Raw genomic sequence first — 24,314 nt, 5'->3', positions numbered from 1 at the left:
GTTTCTTTGGACAGTATCCAGCTTATATTATTACCCTCCTACTTATTAGGATCAATAAACCCCACAAAGATAAATAAAAGGATAAAATCATCAGTGACCCAAAAAGGTCCATGTTCCTACCAATAAATCTGTAAAAATCAGTAAGATGTAATACAAATCAAATCAGATACTAAAACTATATTCAAATTCTGTTATAAGAACTTATTATCTCAACTTGGAAAACAATCAAATAAATATGTACACTGAGTCAGAAAATTATTTTAATAGTTACAAAACATCTTTTTTTTTTTTTTTTTTTTACAGAATCAGTATAAAATAGCAGTTGATTTCTCCATAATTATCAGAATTATTTGTACTTAAGGTCTTGGCTAAGTGGGGCTGAAATCAACAAAAGGTCTTGGACTGTTGGCTCAGAAATCATCCTAGGAAGCCCACCTTGTTGATGTCTGTCATGCTTAGCTCTTATGAGATGTCCCGGTCCTTTTTTTTTTTTTTTTTAAAGTATCTTTTTATTCATTCTTTGGAGGCTTGAAGTGAATTCGACAGCGTTCATTAAACACCTAAGGTATTTAAACAGAAATAAATGTTGTTGAGTCATCTTATATAAATCGAGCCTGGAACTAAACTAAATTTAGCATGGTTCAGGAGGATATAACCATTTTTATCCCAAGTCAACAGATTTAGGGAACAGAGATTTTTCCTTAGGAGTTCAAAATGACTTACAGGCACTAAGAATACAAAAGACTTTGATATCCATTTATAAGACAACTTTGATTTTTTTAATAAGATTTATATTATTCAAGAAAAAAATCATCACAAGCTAGCTTATTTAGTAATAGTAACTAACAAACATTTTCATTACATATTCTGGAGAGTTAGACAAAAATATCTAAAATGGTTTAAGATAAAGCTTTTTCCCCTCTTTTTATAATGTGGATTTTATTTAGTTATCTGTTGTCATTTTCTAAATGAGTATTGGATCCTTTTCACAAGTAAGTATACTTGAAAAGAGATCAGGTCTTTGCTAAACTGTATAAATTTACAAAATGTATTGTGCTATATATCTTGCTTCCTAAAAATCTAAACAAGTAACACATTATAAATGTTAAAAGAACATTCTATTATTCAGTGTCTGTTAGTATGGGACTGTGTTAAATAAAAATTTTGATACAGCCCTTCAATGGAATATAATGTAAACATAAAGAATAAGGAAGCTCTGTATGTTCTGATTTAGAAAGCTCTCCAAGATATATTAAAGAAAAAAAAGTGTGGATAGTATACTTTCATAGAGGTGATAAATGGGAAACACACATACATAAAATCAGAAAAGGTGCAAATATCTAAAAAAGCATGTACCATCGTTTTAGAAGTAAGGGGAAGGAGGTAGCTGAAAGGGAGGAGTGAGAAGTAGAATTTTTACATTTTAATATTAAAAAAAAATTTTAATCATTCCTAAAAAATTTTGTGTTCAAGATAAAAATCTGAAAGAATTTCTTCTTAGAATTTACCCTCATACTTCACTGACATAAGGAACAAACTATTTTTAAGGTTAGAAAACAAAACACAAAAAACAACCTATATTGGCCACTATGAACTATCATAAGAAAATAAAAGAAAAATCTACACAGGGAGCTTAATATTCCTTAAATTCTATATGTTGCATACTCTTCAATATGTGCTATCTCATAATTAAAAGAGTGTAGAAATTATACAAGACTCTTTCTGGCCCTTCTATCTTATAGCTCATCTCTTGTCAGTTCCCAGCCCTGATATCTCCCTTAAGTTCCCAAGGCTTCGGATTAGTGGCCTTGGAACCCTGGGTGGCATGATACATATGACTTGGCCGAACTTCTCCAAATCCTTTTCCTAAACGCCTTCCTAACCACTTTTGCTGACCTACTGTACCATAGTCACATTTTCTTTTTATAATATCAGGTAGGGAACATGAGTTTTTGTAGACTGGATGAAGCATATTTTCTTTAAAACTAGGTCAAATCTAAAAATGCTTCACTTGGCGTGCCTGGGTGGCTGAGTCAGTTAAGCGGCCAACTCTTAATTTCAGCTCAGGTCCTTAGTTCAGGGTTGTGAGTTCAAGCCCCACTTTGAGCTCCATACTAGTCACAGTGCCTACTTAAAAATAATTAAAAAATAATAATAATAATAATAAAATAAAAATGCTTCCCTTGTCCCACTACATTTGACATGTATCAACCTCTCCATTGGGCTTTTCTTTTCTTTTTTTTTTTTTAAAGATTTATTTATTTATTTATTTATTTATTTGACAGACAGAGATCACAAGTAGGCAGAGAGGCAGGCAGAGAGAGAGGAGGGAAGCAGGCTCCCTGCTAAGTAGGGAGCCCAATGTGGGGCTCGATCCCAGGACACTGATATCATGACCTGAGCTGAAGGCAGAGGTTTAACCCACTGAGCCACCAAGTGCCCTCCACTGGGCTTTTCAAACCAGATATTCATTGTACTCCTCCCCTATCCCATCCCATGAGTAAATATTCTCTCTCTGGAGAACATAAATGAACAAGTAACACCAGAATCTTTCAAGTAGCAAACACCTCCTCATAATGGTAGAAAGGGCAGGAACAGGAAACACTGGCAAAGTGGACGGAATAAAGAAAAGTGATAAGGCAAAGAAAATCAATTTGTACTTTGCAATTTATTCATACTCTGCAAGCTGAGTCATTCTAGTTTGTGTTCGATTAACCTCTCTGTGTTTAACCTCATTCCATTGGTCAATTTCAAAGGATGAAACAGAATTTTCCGTTCATTCCTTCAGATTTAATAGATTACTTCCCTTCAGAAATCTCTGAACTTTTAGAGAAGGGTATAAAAATACACCATTTCATACAGCTGAAGTCAGCATTTTATAATTTTTAACTACAGGTAAAGTCCTGGAATCCTGGTCCTCCAATCTCATTCCTATTCAGAACTATGCAGGTGGTAATAAGGAACATGTGAACCTGGGAGCCATAAGAAGCCCTATTGTCAGATATGAGAAAAGTTATATGCAAACAAGTCTATGTTAGAAAGCAAGCAACTGTAACGGGTAGCTAATGATATGAAAATTTATGCAAAGTAATAGGGCTCAAAAAGTTTAATTTTAACAAATAACACCACTGAAGGTTCTAAGTTAACTAGTAATAACCCAAATAACAAATAAGCCCATAATTACTATTAAGAAACATACAGAATGTCTCCAGTTCTGTTACCATGACAGGTCATACAATCTACCATATGACTGTAAAGCTGGTTTTTATAAATTGGCTCTATTTGGATGCCAACTGTGCCCCTTCTCAAAATTAAAACCTTCAGTTACTTATAAATGAAACATGTCTTTTCTTAAGAGGCTGAAGGCACTCCTTACTCCCCCTCCCTTGGTTTCCCTTTGCTAGTTCAGTTTCCTTCAAAGTTGAACCAGCATTATTTTATACCTTCCAGCTCCTGTCATTTACAACTTCTTCAACATTCAGTTCTGACTGCATCCATTTCAACTGTAAAAAGGAAAAGAAAAAAGTCAGAGTTAGGAAAATTCAAATTAAAGAACTAAAACCTGGGGCGCCTGCGTGGCTCAGTGGGTTAAAGCCTCTGCTTTCGGCTCAGGTCATGATCTCAGTGTCCTGGGATTGAGCCCCACATCGAGCTCTCTGCTCAGCAGGAAGCCTGCTTCCTCCTCTCTCTCTGCCTGCCTCTCTGCCTACTTGTGATCTCTGTCTGTCAAATAAATAAATAAATAAAATCTTAAAAAAAAAACAAAAACAAAAAAAGGCAATTTGGTAAACCAAATTCTATTTATAGTTTCCTAATAAAAGGAGCTCCTGCTGCTACACTCTTTGTTAATGGTATCACCTGGGCTGGATCTTGGATACAGCCCATTCTCCCCATATCTAATCAGCTATTAAACCTTCTGAAGCCATGGTTCTCAAGCATATTATAATCACCTTGAAGGGTCATTAAAAAAAATCAGATGTCCAGGAAGTTCACAAAAAGAATACAAATGGCCAATAAACGTTTTTTAAATGTACAATCTTACTTGTATATAAAGAAACACAAATTAAGCCACGATATGACAAAAATTTTTAAAAATGGATACATCTGATAAAACCTACTACCAGTGAGGGTATGGAAAAAGATACACATACACATTTTTAGCATGGAAGGCTATTTGGTAAGATTTATAAAAACACAAATTCACATGTCCTTGAACTCAATAATTTCAGTTGTAGTTACTGATCCTATAATAGTGATTTGCAAAGACAGCACAGAGGAATAAAAAGAAAGAGGTGGCAATCTAATTTGGATGAAGAAAAAAGAATCAGGAAGAAAAACAGAGAAGAGAAGGGGAGACCATAAGGCCCAAAAGATCTAGAAAGGCATGAGCTTTCCACACCTTGAGCATACAGGCAGAGGTCTGAGACTAAAGATGCTAAAGTCTTTCTAAGTTTCTTGACAACTGCCAACCTAATTACACCACCAGAAAAGTAGCCAATTCCACTGCCAGGCCCAGATGGCAGGGCCCACCATATTCAGAGTCTCTTCTAGTCACAAAAACTTAAAAACGCTAGCTAGTTCCAGGAAGGAAGCTTGAAAATATTCAGGAAAATAAGGCGGAAAAAAACATGAGCTATAGGTCAAAGCAGCCAAGAGATTAAAACTAGGATGATCTCCTTAGGCTCAACTCTCAGGCCAGGAGACTTGGGAACAAAATGCCAGAGAAATAGACTAGATCTAGGCAACCATGAGTTAGGCACCCAGACCAAAGGACCTGACAAGTCAGAAGCAGAGCTCAGGGGATGTTTAAGCAATGAGCATATAACACTAATTAGATAGGAACTTGGTATTGTTTCAGTGGCTCTTTGTAAACTCCCTTGCTAGACTCAGAAGCAGTGCCGGAGTATAGACAGGCATAAAAGACTCAAACAAGAATGAGAGGAAGAACTGCATTTCTGATAACCAGTATCATGCTATAAAATAGTAATGCACCTGAAGAAGCCCCCCTGCTTATATCAAAGCAACCACAGTTTCAGACTATGATAGGCTACATGGACCAGAAATCAGTAAAGTTTCACTGCTCTCTGTCAAAGCCCGAACTGAAGGCAAAAAAAAAAAAAAAAAAATTAACAAACTCAGTCAAAAAACAGAGTCATGGGACGCCTAGGTGGCATAGCTGCACTCAGCGCAGAGTCTGCTTGGGATTCTCTCTCTCTTTTTTTTTTTAAAGATTTTATTTATTTATTTGACAGAGAGAGACCACAAGTAGGCAGGGGAAGAAGGCACCCCACTGAGCAGAGAGCCCTATGCGGGGCTTGATCCCAGGTCCCTGAGATCATGACCTGAGCCGAAGGCAGAGGCCTAACCTACTGTGTCACCCAGATGCCCCATGCTTGGGATTCTCTTTCCCTCTCTCTCTCTCTGCCCCTCCTGCTCATGCTTTTTCTCTCAAATTAAAAAAAATAAAAATAAAATAAAAAGTTTACTGCCACTAGGGCAGTCTTCATAACTGCTCTCAAATATTTAAAGGGAGGTCATGCAGAAATGGGTTTCAACTTATCCTATACACCCACAGAGGGAAGAGTAAGGAGTAGTAATCACATGTTATAGGGAGGCAGATTTTCACAATATATAAGAAAATCTCTGAATAATTACAACCATCCAAAAAGAGAATACACTGCTACAGAAGATTCCAGTATTCCTCCTCCCCTGCCCCCTTAAGTAGTAGCTAAACAAAAGGTAGAAACCACTGGTTGGGAGATACTGTAAGGAGGATTAATGTAACAAACATAGATCCCAGAGACTAAAAAAGGAAAGGAAAGCAACTATTAAGTGTATCAGGGATATGTGAGCTCTTACATACATTATATAATTTAATCCTAAACCCTAAAAATGAAAGTGTGAAAGTCTCAATTCCATTTTACAAACTAAAAATCCGATTACTTCAGGGCAATTAATTTATAAGTGTACAAAGCCACCATGTGGTGGATGGGATTTATTCCTTTGAGCTATCTGCCTTTATAACCCATGTTTTCTCTATTCTTGAATGCTGCAGATATTATGACCAACATCTAATACAATTTCAGTGCTACTGACAAAATGTTACCTCTGAGATGATTGTTTTTGAGGCTCTAGGTCTTAAACTGGTAAACTTCCTTTCAAAGGCCACTAATAGGTGACTACAGTAACATAGTTTCAGCAAGGAATGTATTTTTTCTGCATTAAGAACTCAGGGAAAGAACTGGGACTTTTCGACTAGTGTTTCTGCACATAAATATGTTCACTTAACTATCAGAATTTGACTATCAGTAACAATTTAATGTACAAACACTGAATCCAGAGTCAGAAGAGATAGGTTAAAGTCCTAGCTCTATCGCTTCAGGGATGTCAGTATCTCTGAGTCTCAGTTTCCCCATTCAGAAAAGGAAGAGGTAGAGCTGGATCACCTCTAAGAGTTCTCTTTCTGATTCCTTAAGCTTCACGACAAACTTGAAAATTTAAAAAAATAATTCAAGCTTCCTTACTGGGCTAAGTACTATTCCTAGTCACCCTCTAGCTCTATAAAGTATCGGTCTAGAAAGCTACCTTTTATAACTTGCTAACTGGTTTTTAAAATTACTCCTTGCAATGGTCATCCTGGTGATTTTCTCTGGGCCCTAAAGGCTAAAGGGCAGAAATGAGGGTGGACCAAATTATGTGATATGTCACTCCCAAGTACTCAATGGTTTCTGAACTTTGCTCTCCACTAACAAGAGTCATTTTAGTCTTTGTTTGACTTAACATTCAAATAGTGAGTTTTCCATTTCAGATATAATAGGCCTGCCCTGCTGTTTCCTTTGTCAATACCTTCAAAAGTCTGTTAAAATACAAAATCCAAAATAACTAGATTTTATCCTGCTTTATATAAATTATCGATAAGACTTCATGAACACTGAGTAAGATGACCATTACAGCACAAGTTCACATGAGGAACCCTCCACTGCCTGGTGAATGGGATACAGGACTGAAGCAGACATCATGAACAAAGAGCAGTGAAGACGGGATGAATCCCACACCCAGCAAGACATGCTGTATCACTCAGACGACTGAGCAAGTGCGCATACTCACTGGTGGGCAGTTACACGAATAAAGGCTTAGGAGAGAAGATAAGGTCCCCTTTTCAAAGTTTGGCTACATTACTAAACAAGGGGCAGACTTCATGACTGTTTAGTAATGATAAGTACTGGATTTTCAATCACCTGAAAGGTGACTACATGCAAGGATCAGTAAGTCACCTATTGTGCCATTTAAAACACAGACATTGGGGCGCCTGGGTGGCTCAGTGGGTTGAGGCCTCTGCCTTCGGCTCAGCTCATGGTCCCAGGGTCCTGGGATCGAGCCCCACATCGGGCTCTCTGCTCGGCAGGGAACCTGCTTCCTTCATTCTCTCTCTCTCTCTCTGCCTACCTGTGATCTCTATCTGTCAAACAAATAAATAAAAAAATCTTTAAAAAAAAATAAAACACAGACATCATTTTGATAACTGCTCAGTGGTCATGTAGAAAAAAAGCCCCTCTTCTTAGGTAATGACCAACATATGTAAGGGTCAAAGGAAGCATGTATCCAACATTCTTGCCAAACGGTTCAGGAAAAAAAATGCCTACCTGTAGTAGGAAGTGGCGGAAAACAGGGAAAGGACGGAAAGAGGGAGAAGGAGGGGTAGAGATAATGTATTGCAAAGCAGGTGGGGCAAAATGTAAACAATGGGTGAATATAGGTAAAGGGTACATGTGAGTTCTTTGTACTACTCCTGCAACTTTTCTGTAAGTTTGAAATTATACCAAAATAAAAAAGTTACTCTTTAAACACCACTCCCAAAAGGAAGACAGCAATGCATTCCACTTAATAAAATCTGGTACACATCTCAACTGTTTTGATATGTCATCATTAAGAGCTATAAACAAACCGTTCTTTTCCATTTATCATACTCTGAGGTCTGTCTACACCCTATCTACATTAGCTGACTTTGGGAAAATACGGCTTCCTCTGACACATCACTCAGTGGACACCTGTTTTCTTAAAAGCAAAAACTGCAGGGATGGGAGATGAAGTGGAAACAAAAAAGTGTCCAAAAAGGGCCAAAGACCCACAGCAACTTCTCTGCAGTAGAGAAATAAATTATAATGAGGTTCTAGTGTATCTGGTTATATTCAAATAGTACTATATTTTTATGGCTGAAGAGGGTACTATTCTGAAATATCTGTATTGCATTTCAGCAAATTCCTACACATGAAACCTCAAAACTATCTCAAAATGTAAATATATTTTTAAAAGTTTATTCTCAAGTCAAGCCTTTAAACGTTGATACAGATGTATTTCCCTAGATTTTCTGATGTAGTGCTGGATCAATACTAATCCTTTTATCTTTAACAGTATAACATATAAAGAAATGGAAAGAAAATATGACTACATGCTTCTTTAAGCTAAAGTTACTACACGGCATATATGCATGAAATGCACATTAACTTACCAACTAATACCTAAATGTAATAAAATAAAGCCCACTAAAAATAAAGTATTACTCTCCCGGTCACTTTTGTGAAAAAAGTAATGACCATTTCTTATTCTAAAATTTTCATATTTAAAAACTGCCTTTATAAAATCTTTAAAAAAAACCCGACTTCTTTAAATTTGGAAATCTTTGGTTCAGAAATATAAATCTTGTTCAACTTACCTTTGTCTGTTCTTTTCTAAGTTGCTTTAATAACGTTAAATCATCCAAATTCTTTTCTCTCTCTTCTCGGAGCTGTTTTACTACTGATGAGGTCTGAGCTATACAATTTTTTATGACTCTGTCCCTGCTGGCATGAGCCTCCCTTAACTAAAAGAACAAAGGAACAAAAGAGAAAAATCATACTAATTTTTTACATTTTAGTTTTTTTAAAAAATCCCATTTTTAGGTTACAGAAATGTAATACTTTCTAAGCAATTTTTAAAAATTCAATCTTTGGAAGCGAAGATTTTGCTGAACCAGCTAAACACCTAAAAACAGATCAAAGGAAGCACCTCTCCTGGTGGAAAGTATGTGGTCAGGTTGCCTTCTTCCTCAATATGCTTCTGGGACTTATCACTTTCTGTGATTACTGTATAATTTCTTTCTAGGTGTAAGAAATTATACAGTAAGTGATGTAGAGAAGCAATTCACTACAATGAAGAAAAACAAAGAATGCTACATTTACCCATGAAACACAGAGCCCTTTCCAAGATTTCAAAGTTCTAGTATTAATATGGAAAAATTGTGTATGAGGGGCAGACTACTGGTTCCATGAAAGGACATCTGGCAGGGCAATTCTTTACTAAACTTTCATCTTTATATAACAAATCCAATACAACAATTTGCATCTATTTTCTTCCTTGATTCACAAAATATGATGGCCATGACTCAAATACATTCCCATGATCATAACCAAATTCTGATGACAACACCCCAATAATCTGGTGGGGGAGGAATAAAAAAGCACTAAAATATATGTAATGGCCATTATAACTAATGGAGCATTAAAAAAGGTGATTCACCACCAACTAAAATTTAGGTATTAACTTGCTCCAAGTAATCATGTTAAATCATTCCTCCTTCCCTCTTGAGAGAGTATCTTAATGCTACCCTAGTGACAGTTATACTAGGGATAACCTAACCATTATACATATATTTATACAAAATTTAGGACTAAACCATTCTATAAGCATTCTTCATAAGTTAGCTGAAACACATCTCTTAAATGATCATCTGAGGACCCTGAAGTTAAGAATTACTGGTCTAATATGCACCAGGAAAAAAAAAAAAAACCTTTGCATTTCTAGAGTGCAATATTACTTAAAGTGTATTGGTTATAAACCATACTTATGTGAAGAGAAGGAAATTAAAACGATAGACATTAGCCCCACTTACAGTAAATTTCTCTAATATGCTAATTTTTTCCATCATAATAGTTAGGATTCACAAGGACAGCCCAAGGCCTATATTTCATTGACTAATATGCTGCTTCTGTTACTTGTTTCCTCCTTAAGGTATAATTCCAGAAAATGGAAGGAGCCACTGAGGGTAGGAAACTTCCCTAAATAGAGTAAGAAGAACCATCATTAGAGTTAAGAGCTCTCCCTGTGTGAGACTGGCTAAATAATTAGTATTTCCAGGCTTCAGCTTCCTCTTTTGCAAAACTATGGATTATGAGTAAATCATCGCTAACATCTTTTCTACCCCTAAAATTTAAGGGTAATTCAACTCAATACACTGCTCAGATGACTGATATTTTGTCCAAACCCCCAACAATTGGTGAAGTCACATTAAGACCAACTAGGAGTCTGTCACAGTATTTTCATTTTTCTATCTGCATTTTAAAATCAAATTCCAATTGTGTACATTTTGTTAGAATGTTCAAGGTTTTCCTTCTAGCCTCTCTCACCACAGAGCTTCCTCCCTTAGCTGGGCTTTCATCCACTGTTCCCCTCTTTAACTTGGCCCCTTTCCTGTGGATACACTTCTAGCTGAACATCACCCTCCTACCCTCGCCTGCATAGTTTTCCTTCAGATTAGCCCCACTGTGAACCCACTCCCCTGTGGACAGAAGTTACTGATCAGATCATCTTTTACTCAGTATTATCAATTATTTTAGTCTAGCAGTCATGACCATCCTTCAACAAAATTCAGAATTAAGAGACATTGGCAAGAGGACTTTGCATGGACTTCTGTGCACATATGTCAAAGAAATGAGGACGCTTGATAACTAGTAATAAGACTGTGTGACATAAACCTACCAGAGAAAAACAGCACAAAATCAGACTTACTAGCTCATCGGTAATTCAGATGTTTCAGAAGTTGGGTCACGTGAGAATTGTTTCTGTTATACAAAGTGCTTGTCAAAGGAACGAAGATAAAATTTCTCAAGAAACTTGGTAAGGTAAAAGGCAAGGCCTTTGTTAGAGGAGAAAATTCCTGAATGATAACCATTATCATAACCAAACTTCCTTTGATTTGGGGTAAGCAATTCTGAAATGAAGGCATTTGGGATGGGGCAGGAAAATGATTCAAAACTAGTCTAACAGGGGTCTATTTAGGACTTCCAAGTTTTACTTTACTTTACCAAAATGCTAAGAACTTATTTTAGTCAAATTTTCACCTATTTTATCTTTTAACCACTGTTTTATAACAATGCCTTTTGCCTTTAAGGGAAACAATGCCTAGAGTTTTTCTGACTATAGTTTTTTTGGTGTTTTTCTTTCCAGAACAAAGGCTGATTCTAAATTAACTCTGCACTAAATTCTAATTTCCCAAACATCATTTGTTTTAGAACCCTGACAATGATCCTTGGTTTAACTATCATTAAAAACAAAATAAAAGGGGCAACTGGGTGGCTCAGTGGGTTAAAGCCTCTGCCTTCGGCTCGGGTCATGATTCCGGGGTCCTGAGATCGAGCCCCACATCGGGCTCTCTGCTCAGTGGGAAGAGTGCTTCCCCCTCTCTCTCTCTGCCTGCCTCTCTGCCTACCTGTGATCTCTGTCAAATAGATAAATAAAATCTTAAAAAAAAAAAGCCAAAAACAAAATAAAAACTACTAAGTTTTTGTCATGGCACTTTGTTTTAAATCTTCCTCTAGAACTTCTGACAAAAAGATGTAAGAGGAAACATACCATTTAAACATAGTTCCAAAAATTCTTCATTATATTAAAGAGATACCTTTAAGAATTACCCTAAATCAATCACTGTGACACCAATAATAGTTTTGCATTTGTAAAGCACTGTTCCAAGTTCATAGACCTTTTAAGGCTCAGTACTGAATTTTATATTTAACTTGAGAATAAACAATAAACAATGCACAACTAGAAAAACTTCATAGATTCAAGGGAATATGCTCTATTAGGGGTATCTCACTAAAATTATTTTTATTAAGAGTATACTTTTAAGATGTGGAATTTCTACAATTAGTGCTTCATAATAACTTTGCTGATCATCTGCTATGAAGAAGTATTATCATTAGATTCCTTCCTTAGCTATGGAAAGAAGGGTTGGGGCTAAAGAAAGTCAAGGTAACCTTAAGTAACCTGGACATTTGTTACTTAAGAGTTCAACTCTTAACTGCAACAACATTTAAAGGAACTCAGTGAGACTTCTTAGCATGGGCGCTCTGCTGCAGGCTCGATCACAGGCACGAAACTACTAGATAAACAATCCTTTCTCTGATGGTCATGTCACTGGAGGCCTTTAGGGTTCAGACAGAGCAAAATCCAAACACATACATAATATCCAAAACAGAAAGATCCTAAATATCCAAATCAAAAGGTTCTAGTGTGCAAGATTATCCTCATCCAACAAAGCGATAAGAAATAACAACGACAGTAATAGAAGCAGCAAACATTTATATGTAAGACATTTAGTACAGTAAGCACTTCACATTACCTCAGTTAGGTGTCTAACAACCCTATGAACTAGGAACTATTATGATATTATTTTACAAATAAGGAAGCTGAGGCAAAAAATTTTGTAACATGTTCAAGGGTACCAGCTAGGAAGTAGCAGAGGTTGGATTTAATCTAGATGCAGAATCCATGTTGTTAATCCCTACACTACAAATTTTCAAGTTAATAAAAGATTGTAAATGGAAACAAGTGAGTAGATTATAGAGATTTTATAGTTAGTGAGCTCATAAATTTCCCATTCTTCAGACAGAACTACCCAAAGAAACTAAGGGAAGTGTCAAAACAATCTCAAAATAAACCAGGGTTTGGACTCTGGCTCCCTACTTCCAATACTGGATTTTACTCATTAATGCCTACAACCCTGGAATTTTCAAGCCACAAGAATTACCTGACTATTCAATGAAGTAACATACTTTCACATAAAAGCAGAATAAAAATATCAGCAATTATTAATGCTTTGAATTTAACTGATATGAATAAGCTTATACAAAACTTTTTTTCATAACCGACAAATAAAAAATTTATGTTTATGTAATATCTTCTTTACAAGAATCCAAATAGTAATCTTGTGCTAAAGAAGCAAATGCCATTTGAACATCAGCTTCCAAGTTAACAAAAAGATGTTAAGTAAATTACAAAAAAAAAAAAAATTCCTTAGCTACATTACCATTTCCTTCTGCTTTTGGATATTATAAAGAGACATAAAGGGGATCTTTAAGAGGCAATGAAAAAATATGTACTTGAGAAACCAACGCCTCAGGAAAGGACAATTTATCTGTGGCTTCTCTCCCAACTGCTAAGTGCTTCTATTCCCCTTCCTGATGACTGAGGGAAGAAAAAGATATGGAAAAAGTGAAACCTTTTAATTCCTCATTGTATCAGATGTCTGGGTTCCTAGGATTGATTCATTCGAAGCCTTTGCTCTTGTTTCACTGTTTTACTTGACTATTTCACTCTCTCCTTCATTGCCTGGTGCATAAGATTTCCTTAAGTTAAAGGCCACCCTGGATGGGGCCAAAACAACTACTGCTCTCATTCCTTAGAATGGTCTCTTCACAGACTTGTGCACAAGATCACACATTTTCTTTAAGTTTGTAGCAACCAGACCAAAACTTATACACACCCCTAGATGTAGGCAAAAAAACATGAAGATGTCATACTTTTATCCAGTTTAATTGTATGTCAGTTGGGTTCTTATTTTGCCTGCAAAGAAAGGCATAAAGGAAGCACAAAAGACTCAAAAGATACACTTACAGACTCATAAAGTTGTTTACAGGTTTGGCTTGCATCAATTTTCCCTGCAAAGGAAGCTGTTGGAACCGTAGTGTTTAATTCATGTACTATTCTGTCATCAATCGTCCTCATCACCTTGAGTAATTCCTATATATGTTTAAAATAAAAGAATAATAACCTGAATGGAAAGTTAAGTGATAAAAAAGAAACATTTAAACAAAAAAAATTATAAAGCTCTTGGATATTTTACAACTTTCTAAGTTAGGAGTAGAAAAACCATGCTAAATTTAGTGCAACCACAGGAAAATCTTTATTACAAGAATAGGTACGTTATGTAATAGTAATTCTAAGAATGGGCACCAACACTGTTTCCTCAGCTCAAATGTGACCATCTCAAGGGTCAAGATTGTTTTATTCACTTTTAAACCCCACATGCTAACATAGTGCTTCCCAAACTGTGTGTGCTCTTTCCATTCCCAGCACACAGAAAATAAAGGGTTCTACTGAACTCAATTACCTCAAATTGTCCCAGACAATCCAGCATAATTGCTTGCTCTATTCCCTCTTTGTCTATTGTTCTAAAATGTGGTGGTAGATAGAAAAATTCTGTAAAGATATACAAGAAAACTCAGTTGTGGTTCACTTGTAGAAATTAACCTATAACCTTTTAGTTTTTTTGTTTTTCTTAATTTTTTACTATGATTGTGCATTATTTTTGTAACAAAAATAAGTAAAACAAAGCATGCTGCTTGAGAATGAATCAAATTTCTTCATGGTTTTCTTGTTCTTAGAACAAACAGCAATTAGTTTTATCTTTTCTTAATGACCCTACCCAGATTTCCCAAGGATCTGCCACTCCTGAAAAGGCTCCGACTCTCAAAAAACCATCCAAAAGAAAAATAATACCAAAAGGGCAGAGGACTTGGAAAGACTCTGGTAAGTATACCTACACAGGTTAGCGCCTTTGCTCTACATTTTGATTAGGGTACTTCTTTTCACTTGTCACTAGAGAAAGGCTGGGCATCAGCTACACTCTGTCTCCAGAAAACACAAACTCTACAACCAGTTTCTACGAGTATACCCTCTTCTTTTCTTTTTGTTTCTTAAATTCTCCTCTCTGCCTCCGAGCCCAGCAAAACATAATGACTGAAAAATCGTAAGGAAAACTGAAGTATATAATGCTAGAAATATATCTATTAAAAAGCCCCAACAAGTTAAGAGTCAATATTGAAGTGTATTAAAAGCAACTTTGCTTGAACCTCTGCCTCGCCTCCTTCAACATACCAAACCATTTCTTTCCTTTGCCAAACTGAAATCCATGACTGAAACCAACTTCTTCATTCCTTTCTTCATCTGTTTGTTAAAATAAACCCTTTTATTATGATTAAACTATTATGATTAAACTGATTAAACAGTCATTTTACAAAAATTAGAAAAACTTATAAATAAAAATCATCTACAGTTAACCATTATTAATATTATAAGATGTACCTTTAGTTTTTTCTGTACATATTTATATTTTTATAAACTTGAGGTTCTTTGTAACACTCTAAAGTCCTGCTTAATGACATTATGCCATTAGCATTTTGCCTTTCTTACTAAAAGTGCCGTGAAGACATTTTTAATAGTTGCATGAACATCCTGTGGAGGTGTCACAACACCTAAGACCACTTCCCCAATAATGAATACTTAAGTGTTTCCAATTATAATAACTATTTAAGCCAGCCAGTCTAAATCTGCAGTTTAGATTCTGTTCCTATTGGTCTATTAATCTTTAATTAGTAATTTAATGGCCTTTTTTAGATCTCAATCTAGAAGTTAAACAGCTTATAGAAAGCTCATAATTTAGACTAATAAACATATGCAAATGTTAGGTCTAAAACCAATTTCACTATCTTACCCCCTCTTCCTGTATCTTTCTATTTAGTAGTATTCTCTATAAAACAGAATTCTTAAGGGCTAATCTCAACATACTCCTTAAGAAACCACCACATTAATTGTTTTATGTACAGTGGAGGATACATGTGTCTGAGTGGCAAATTCCAAACAAACAGTGGCAGCACCACCATTTGGTGTTAAATACCAGGTAAGTAGCGGTATTAGCAGACAGGGACCTTCGTTGAAACTTCAGCACCTACAACCTGACTATTCAAAAAGCAGCAGCAGCAGCAGCAGCAGCAGCAGCAGCAGCAACAGTAGCTGCTGCACTACCTCTTTTAAAAATCTCTTTTCCCCTAGCTGAATAGAAATGATCTTCTTTAAGTTACACTTTCCAGATAAAGCTTTCCTTGGCTGAGAGTCCTCGAAATCTTTCTTCTTTAAACATGTGCAGCAGTTAGAACATAGCACAATTCGTTTACTAACTCAACTTTATTCAAAAAACATTTGGTACTGTCTAGTATGGTTTAGGCACCATTCTAAACACCAGGGCCACAATGGTCACTAAAACAGAAAAGGTCCTTACTCTCTGGGAACAAAATTGTCATATGGGGAGACAGACAATAAGCAAGTACCTCAATAAACAAAATAGTTTTAGTACTGAATAATACTATGAAAAAGAAAACAAACTGAGGTAATGGGATAAAGAATGACAGTGGGGCTGAGAGGCCAGCACTTAAGACAAGGAGATCAAGAAAGCCCTGAGGGGGCGCCTGGGTGGCTCAGTGGGTTAAAGCCTCTGCCTTCGGCTCAGGTCATGATCCTCAAGTCCTGGGATCGAGCCTGCATTGGGCTCTCTACTTAGCGGGGAGCCTGCTTCCCCCTCTCTCTGTCTCTGCCTGCCTCTCTGCCCACTTGTGGTCTCTATCAAATAAATAAATAAGTAAGTAAGTAAATAAATAAATAAATAAATAAATAAATATCTTTGGGGAAAAGAAAGAAAGAAAGAAAGGCCTGAGGATGCAGCATCTGAACTGAGAAATGGATGAGAGAAATGAGCCAACTTAGAAGAACACCTGGGGAAATAAGTCACAATGAGGCAAGAACAAACTGGGGTCTATGAAGAACTAAAACAAGGCAAGTGGACTGGGAGTGAATCTGGGAGAAAGTGGTGTTAGGTGAGGCCAGAGAGACCAGAAAATGAGGAACAACAGAGACCAGGGAAACAATTAAGGATTCTGTTCTAAAGGAAACAGAGTTTTAGGCAAGGGAATGCTGTTAACATGATTAGTTCTTTAAAAAGATAACTTTGCCTCTATGTGGAAAATGGACTATAGAGAGAATGGAAATACGGTGACTATATTAATGTGGTGGTCTCGGCAAGAGATAAAGATAGTTTGGGAGGTAGCAGTAGAGTTCAGGAGAGGAAGCTAGATTCTGGATGTATTTTGAAAATAAGAGTAGATAGGACTTGCTGATGAACTGGTGGTGGGTAATGAGAAAAGAAAACAAGATGACTGTTAGGTATGAGGCCCGAGCAACTGAATGGACAGTAGTGCCATTAACATATGTTGGGGAGAGACTGGAGGAGGAAGATTTGTAAGGAAAGAGAAGATCAAGGTTGTCATGACACACAGGATATTTGACGATACTTAGGATTTCTGTTAATTGTATGTGATACTGGTATTGTGTTCAAAATTACAATCTCTTAGAGATACAGACTAAAACTATTTACAGAAAAAAGATAAGCTATCTGGGGTTTGCTGCAAAATAATCTGGATAGAATGGGGTTAGTAGTAGAATATAAATGAAAACAACAGTGGCCATGAATTGATTGTTGAAGTTAAGGGTTGGATACATAGCAATTCATGGCAGGAACTCTCCTTTTGGACAGGACTGAAATTTTGCACACACAAAAGTTTTTCTTTCTGTTAAGTTTGAGATGCTTATTAAATATCTGGTTGACAAGTTGAAGAGAAAGTTGAAAATACCAGTGTGACACTGAACCAGGCTAGAGTTACATTAACACACTGGTATTATCAAAAGCCACGTGATGAGAAGAGATCACTGAGGGAGACTGGGAGACTGTAGGGAATGGGAGGGGGGTGTCAAGAAAGAACTCTAGCAATTAAAGTACAGGAGAAAAACTGTGATATCGAACAAGTCAGAAGAAAGGCTGCAAGGAGTGAATGGTCACCTGTGTTGAATGTTACTAGGAAGTCAAAGAATAATGAGAACAGAAATTAACTTTCGATTTAGCAGCATGGAAACCTGGGTGATCGTAATAAGAGTCATCTGAATAGAATGTTTAATGGACTGAAAGTTAATGTGGCTTATGTAGAGAGAGTAAGAGAAAACAAGGTATAAAATGAAGCCCACCATTACAGGTCACATTATAGGATTTTAATCTTTTTTCTGAGAGAATGGAGAACCAAATAAATGTTTAAGTATGGTGGGGTTACATGATCAAGTTTGTACTCTGAAATGATTGCTTAGGTTAAAGTATTAAAATACAGAAAATGAATAAGAGTAAACGCAAAAGGATCAGTTAAGAGATAAATACAGCAATCCAGGTAAAAGATTATAAAGCTTACATTCTATGGGATTTTTATTTACTCAGAACTTTAACCAGTTTTGAGTCTGAACACTGGCTATATAGCCAAATTCCTCTCCATTAAAACAATGTGGACATAACTGTTATGTTACTTTAACATAACAGTTTAAGATAAATTTAAGATAAATTATGAATTTATCTGCATTAAACTAGGTAATTTCACAGTCATACCAATGGAACCTACAACTGTGGATTTTCAAATATACCAATTCTCAGTGTTCTAGAGAATCATCAATATATGATCTAGAGATTGACTTTTAATATGGCAGACACTGGCTATGAGGTTATTTTAATTAAAATTAAATAAATTAAAATTTAGTTCCTCAGTTGCACTTGCCACATTTCAAGCGCTCGAGAGCCATATATTGCTGGTAGATGGCACAAACTTCCACCACCACAGTTCTAGTGGTGGTGGACAGTGCAGAATTCAAGAATATAGAATGACAATTTCTGAACTGATAATGTACATGTCCAGGGATTGCTGAAAACTATAAGCTATTTTTAAATGTCTCAGAAAAGATACCCAAAAAATAAAGATAAAGGGGAAAAGGGGGGAGGTAAGATTCAGAAAGGAATTTCTTTCAAAACCACTAAGGGAGAAAGAAAAGAACTATAAACCACTTCACTAGGTGGTTTTTTAACAGTGTAAAAAGTGCCAGAGCTCTTAAGGCAGCTGCAGAAGGGTCTAAAGAAAAGCTGGAGTAGCCTTCACAGACTGAGAGGAAATCAAAGTTAACGCTGACACCACAATGCCGCCATTAAATCACGTGTTATTATTCATACGGAATTACGGACTACCTATCTGATGCCTGGCTCCAATGGCACCCTCCCCTCCCTTTCTCTCACAAATTCACTAAGAAAATATACAGAAAAAAACCCTGAGTAGACACCATACACAATAAACCAGATTCTGATAAATCATGAATCTCTAATTTTAGGCTGGCCCTTAAAAATTATTCAGACACTTATCTTAGAATTCCATTTTGTGTCTTATCTGTCATTGTGGGGTGAAAATCTCATTCACTGAGAAGCAATTTTGGTATCAAAGGAATGTCCATATTTAATAGGGAAGGGTAGAGAAAACTTTCTATCGCCCCTATAATTATACTACAACACTACCTCTAGGGTTAATCCTTCAGTAAATGCCTTTTGTTATTTTGGGCAGCTTCTAGGGTATCGAGGGAGTGGTTAAAGGTCTATTACAGGACAGTAAAATAAAAATGTACTTCAAAGAATGCCCCACATATGTAAAATACATAAAATTTTCTGCCTACATACTACTATTCCTTCTACCTAGAATTCCCCTGGTCCTGCCCACCTAAGGCCCAACTTAATTGCCACCTCTAGATTTATTTCTCCCTGACCTGTTAGAGCACTTTATTCACATTCTCAGTATCTTCTACATGTTTTGTATCCTTGCTTGCATTACATTCCTTATTTTATATTCTGTCCACTAAGTATTCCCAAGTGCCTGGTACCTCACAGTATCTGTTATGAACAGACATGTGTCCCCCCACACACCAGATTCATATATTGAAGCCCTAACCCCCAAAATGACTGTGTTTGGAAATAGGGCCTATAGGAAGGTAATTAAGCTTAAATGATGTCATAAGGGTGGTGCCCTAATCCTACAGAACTGGTGTCCTTATAAGAGGAAGAGACACCAGCCATCTCTCTTTCTCTGTGCACAAAGAGGCCTAATGAGAACACAGCAATGAGGCTATAATATGCAAGCCAGTAAGAGACGGTGAACCAGAAACCAACTCTGAAAGGACTTTGATCTTGGACTTTGAGCCTCTGGAACGGAACTGTGAAAAAATGAATTTGTTGTTTAAACCACCCAGTTTGTGGAATTTGTTATGGCAGCCCTAGCAGACTAATAAAATATCCAATAAATTCTTGCTAAATGAGTGTTCAAATGGAATCCTAGAAACTCAGTTTTAAATGTTTTATGGATTTTATGTCATTTTAGAAACAGTATGTTTTCCAGGAGTGTTAAGTCCAACTTTTATAGCAGAAAAATAAAAATTATAAAAACTTAAAATAACTTAAAAATTCTTAAGCTTTAAAACATGCACATGGAGGGGCGCCTGGGTGGCTCAGTGGGTTGGGCCACTGCCTTCGGCTCGGGTCGTGATCTCGGGGTCCTCGGATCGAGTCCCGCATCGGGCTCTCTGCTCAGAGGGAAGCCTGCTTCCCTCTCTCTCTTTCTCTCTGCCTGCCTCTCCGTCTGCTTGTGATTTCTGTCAAATAAATAAAATCTTAAAAAAAAAAAAAAAAACACGCACATGGAAAGAAATCAGGAAAGTAGTCCTAGGAAGGGAGAAGGAGGGATATATGAACAGGGATTGACTGGGAAAGGGCATGAGAAACTTTTGAGGGTGATGGTATTACTCTCTCTGTTTGATAGAGGTATATGCAAATGTTAAAAGTATGGTGTCCTTAAGATTAGTGCATTTCACCACATACAAATTTTATAGAATGAATGTGAACAAATATTGAACTACAGTAAATGATATGAATAGTGACATGTTTAGGAGTAATATGGATGTTTGCAACCTATTTTGAAATGCATCAAAAAAATAAAAAGGCGGGGCATGGTGGCTCAGTTGGTTAAGCGTTTGTCTTCGGCTTGGGTCGTGATCCTAGGGTCCTAGGATCTAGTCCTGCATCAGGCTCCCTGCTCCATGGAGAGCCTGCTTCGCCCTCTGCCTCTACCTCCCTCATGAATAAAAATAAATCTTAAAAATCTTAAAAATAAAAAAACTTTTAAAATTAATAAAATAAAATAAAAAGGCAGGGTGCCTCAGTGGCTCAGTCAACTAAGCCTCTGTCTATGGTTCAGGTCATGATTCCAGGGTCGAGGAATCGAGCCCCCTATAGGCTCCCTGCTCAGCGGGGAGTCTGCTTCTCCCTCTCCTCCTACCTGCCCTTCACCCGTGATGTCTCACTCTCTCCTCTCTCTCTCTCTAATAAATAAATAAAATCTTTTAAAAATAAAAAGAGTGAATTGATGACTATATTGAGAGAGGGATATGTTGTAACAGTAAATACAGCAAATCACTGATTATAGAATCTAGATGTACAGAGGTGTTCATTGCAAGATTCTTTCAAGTTTTCTATAGTGTTTGAACATCTTCATAATAAAATTCTAAAATACCTATATCTTTATAATAAAAATACATGATTTCCTGTTTCTCTTCCACCGTATTGAGTGCAGTGCTTTTCACATTTAGGGTACTTACATACAAAATGCAATGGTTTCATAGCTTTAAAAAAATACTAATTTTAGGACGCCTAGGTGGCTCAGTGGGTTAAAGCCTCTGCCTTCGGCTCAGGTCATGATCTCAGGGTCCTGGGATAGAGCATCGGGCTCTCTGCTCAGCAGGGAGCCTGCTTCCTCTTCTTTTTCTCTGCCTGCCTCTCTGCCTACTTGTGATCTCTCTCTGTCAAATAAATAAATAAAGTCTTTAAAAAAAATACTAACTTTAATTGATAATCTGTGAGTATGTCAGTTAACCACAGCTTCTAATTTTACCCAATTCACCTAAACCTAAATGTTATACTAAATTTTTAAGTTTTACAGCACCTTCACTTATGTTCACGTGTGCCTGACATAGTTGGGGCAAATGTTCTTATACTTATTTACAATGAGGTTAAATGATATGCCAAGGCAGCTCTGGAAAACCAGATCTGACTTTTATCCATGGTATTCTCTATTATAAACCATGAAACTCATTTTATGATCTTTTTATTTACATTTTTCTGTGAATGGAATGGTTCTACAATCAGAGTTTAGCTTTTCTTCCCCTTATATCTTATGTGACTTCCAAAAGAAAAATACAAGTGCTTTTAAAGCACTGCTGGGTATTTTAACAGAGATCCTTTGAGATTTAGTTTTAGAGGGGCATCTGGATGACTCAGCTGCTTAAATGTCCATCTTAGATCAGGTCATGATCATGATCTCAGGTCATGATCTCCAGGTGGTGGGGCTGAGCTTCCCCATTAGCCAAAGCTTGTGCTGAGCGCATAGCCTGTTTGTCCCTCTCCCTCTGCTCCTCCCCCCACTTGTGCACAATCTCTCTCTCAAATAAGTAAATAAAATCTTAAATTCCGTTTTAGAGATTCAAATAATTATAGAGATGGAAGCAGTTTTAAATGTTACACAACATAATCTTATTTTACAGATTCAAAAGTTAATTCCTAAATATTAAGCAATTAGCTCAAAGTTCCAAAGCTGTTAAAGGCCAAAGCAGTATTAGAACCCAGATTATCTAACTCCCTAACCAGTGCTCATTCTAATAAACCTTAAAGTTACCAAGGCTCAGTTATTTGAGCTCATTAACTCAAATCAATTCATAGCAGTAATGGGAAAACCAAGGCCACAGACGGGCCTGTTAAATATTCCATACATTTTATACTCTAATGGTCTTTTTCCATTTCATTTAAGATTTTTACAAGTATCTGTATTTGTAAGGCACTTTGATCACATGTGAAGTTGGCTGCTGTTGTGCTGATCTAATCTCAGGAGCAGCTGAAGGGTGAAGAGGGTGCAAGCAATGGTGGAAAGACCCCATATAAATTTCTTTGGCCAAATAGTATCTGTCAAATAATTCGGTCTGTTGAGGTTATCTTCAAGAATACCACTCTCTACAAAATGGCTCACATCACAAAACTTCCTACAGATAGATCAGCGTTACTTTAAATTATTTTTCATTATTTTTAATTAAACATACATTTGTAAGGTCATTTTTTTTATTCAAATCTTTATTTAGACAGCAGCACATTTATGCCTACATTGGAACAAAACTTTTATAGCAACTTAGAATCTAGACCCTTGTTCTTTAATTTATAGCCTGATCTTAGCCCTAGTCCTCTGGTATTTGAATATGAAAAAGAGACAGCCTTTTCCTTACATGTTACATTTCCTCTAATTGTTAGGAAGGCAGAAGCACTACGGCAGGTACTAAAATTAATCGCCCCTCCAAGGCTCCATACGTTCTGCCCCACTAAAATAGTAAAACTTTTACCAAGTTCGTTTTGTTTTATCAAGCAATTAAGTTCTTCACTTTCCCCTCTCCTACCAATGCTCAACTTAAGTAGGAGGGGTACCGAAGAGGCTAAGAACTGGGTTCAGGGAGTGGTTTAAAAGATGGTTACAATCCCTACCACCCGGCCCAAGCTCGGTTTTACCACCTCGGAACGCTACTCAAGGTCTGGGCGCTGCAGAAAGAACCATGACCCCCACGGAGCTGCCTCGCTCTCTACGGCCAAGCCCGCGCCCCCGTGACCTCCAATGGCTGGAAAAAGGAGCCTTGAACTGCCCGCTTCTTCCACAATTGGTCCGCACTCCCTCCCAGGCCACAGCAGGGAATAGAGTACGGGGACAAACGGCGGGACACGCCTGCCACATGAGGAAAACCCCATCACCTGGAACTCGGCGAACTCCTCACAGTTCACACCGCCACTGGGCGCCGCCATATTGGACAAACGCGAGGCCCCCGCCGCGAACCAATCACCACTGAGCAAGGGTGTCCGCGCCGCCGCCTAACAAAATTTATTCCAAAGGCAATCAGCGAGGAACCTAAAGTAAGCTAAGCTAAGGTTTGTCTTTTCCCTGGTCCTTATCTACATCCAAACCTGTAACCCTGTTGTCCTTCCTTTCGCTCCTACCCCTTTAACACGGCCTCCTGGAACCCGGCTAGATGTATCGGAGAGTCTTAGAACTTGAAGGAATCTTTACTCCAATCCCGTTTTTTTTTGTTTTTTTGTTTTTTTTTTTTCTTTTACACAAAGGGAAACGGTTTCTTGGCCGCAGCTACCTGGTTGTTCCAGTAGCAAATCTAGAGTAGAAGTGAGATTTTTCTTAGCCCTCCCACTTCATTATTTACCAGCCGTCCCTTGAGCAGAGGAGCCTTTGTTCGTCAAGAACTTGGGACAACTAAGAAAAGTTTTTAGAAAAGACTTTGGGGTAAGAGTTGAATAAGGTGTTCAGGTGTGGAAATAAAATGTTTGGTTTATAAAAATAGGCAAAGCAAAGAAATAGGAAAGCATGTGTGTTGATTTCTCAGACTGAGAAACACTCTCAAAGCCAGTAACACGTGGGGTCGCTCAGTTACTAGGAGCCCGACTGTGT

General features: G+C 37.1%; 1 protein-coding gene across 3 annotated transcripts; it reads right to left on the bottom strand.

Annotated features, from left to right (window-relative positions):
• Positions 1 to 238: 238 nt before the first annotated feature.
• Positions 239 to 23,703, bottom strand: MIX23 (mitochondrial matrix import factor 23). Of its 3 annotated transcripts, XM_082740826.1 has the most exons (6): positions 23,609 to 23,673; positions 14,204 to 14,292; positions 13,708 to 13,833; positions 8,714 to 8,860; positions 3,444 to 3,503; positions 239 to 560 (listed from the first exon to the last, which is right to left on the bottom strand). In XM_082740826.1, exons 2-6 carry the CDS (start codon positions 14,228 to 14,230, stop codon positions 510 to 512), a joined length of 411 nt encoding a protein of 136 aa, XP_082596952.1. In that variant the 5' UTR covers positions 14,231 to 14,292; positions 23,609 to 23,673; the 3' UTR covers positions 239 to 509. The 3 variants fall into 3 exon arrangements, with proteins under 3 accessions (XP_082596952.1, XP_082596951.1, XP_082596953.1); XM_082740825.1 differs by lacking the exon at positions 14,204 to 14,292 and having other exon boundaries at positions 23,609 to 23,703; XM_082740827.1 differs by lacking the exons at positions 13,708 to 13,833; positions 14,204 to 14,292 and having other exon boundaries at positions 23,609 to 23,689.
• Between the last annotated feature and the right edge of the window lie 611 nt (positions 23,704 to 24,314).

The sequence above is a fragment of the Mustela nivalis genome, assembly GCF_964662115.1.
Source record: "Mustela nivalis genome assembly, chromosome: 1".
In the NCBI taxonomy this organism is placed as follows: Eukaryota; Metazoa; Chordata; class Mammalia; order Carnivora; family Mustelidae; genus Mustela; species Mustela nivalis.
The sequence above is the reverse complement of the archived record's forward strand: the minus strand, read 5'-3'. Positions and strand labels throughout refer to the sequence as shown.

What these genes read in the sequence shown, in the direction of transcription:
- MIX23 (XM_082740825.1), bottom strand. Translation starts at nt 23,659, where the DNA reads ATGGCGGCGCCCAGTGGCGGTGTGAACTGTGAGGAGTTCGCCGAGTTC. An exon ending in GTAAACAACTTTATGAGTCT is followed by an intron (nt 8,861 to 13,707) that starts GTAAGTGTATCT and finishes TTGTTCTTTTAG; the next exon opens with TTAAGGGAGGCTCATGCCAG. An exon ending in TAAATGACAGGAGCTGGAAG is followed by an intron (nt 561 to 3,443) that starts GTATAAAATAAT and finishes TAAATACCTTAG; the next exon opens with GTGTTTAATGAACGCTGTCG.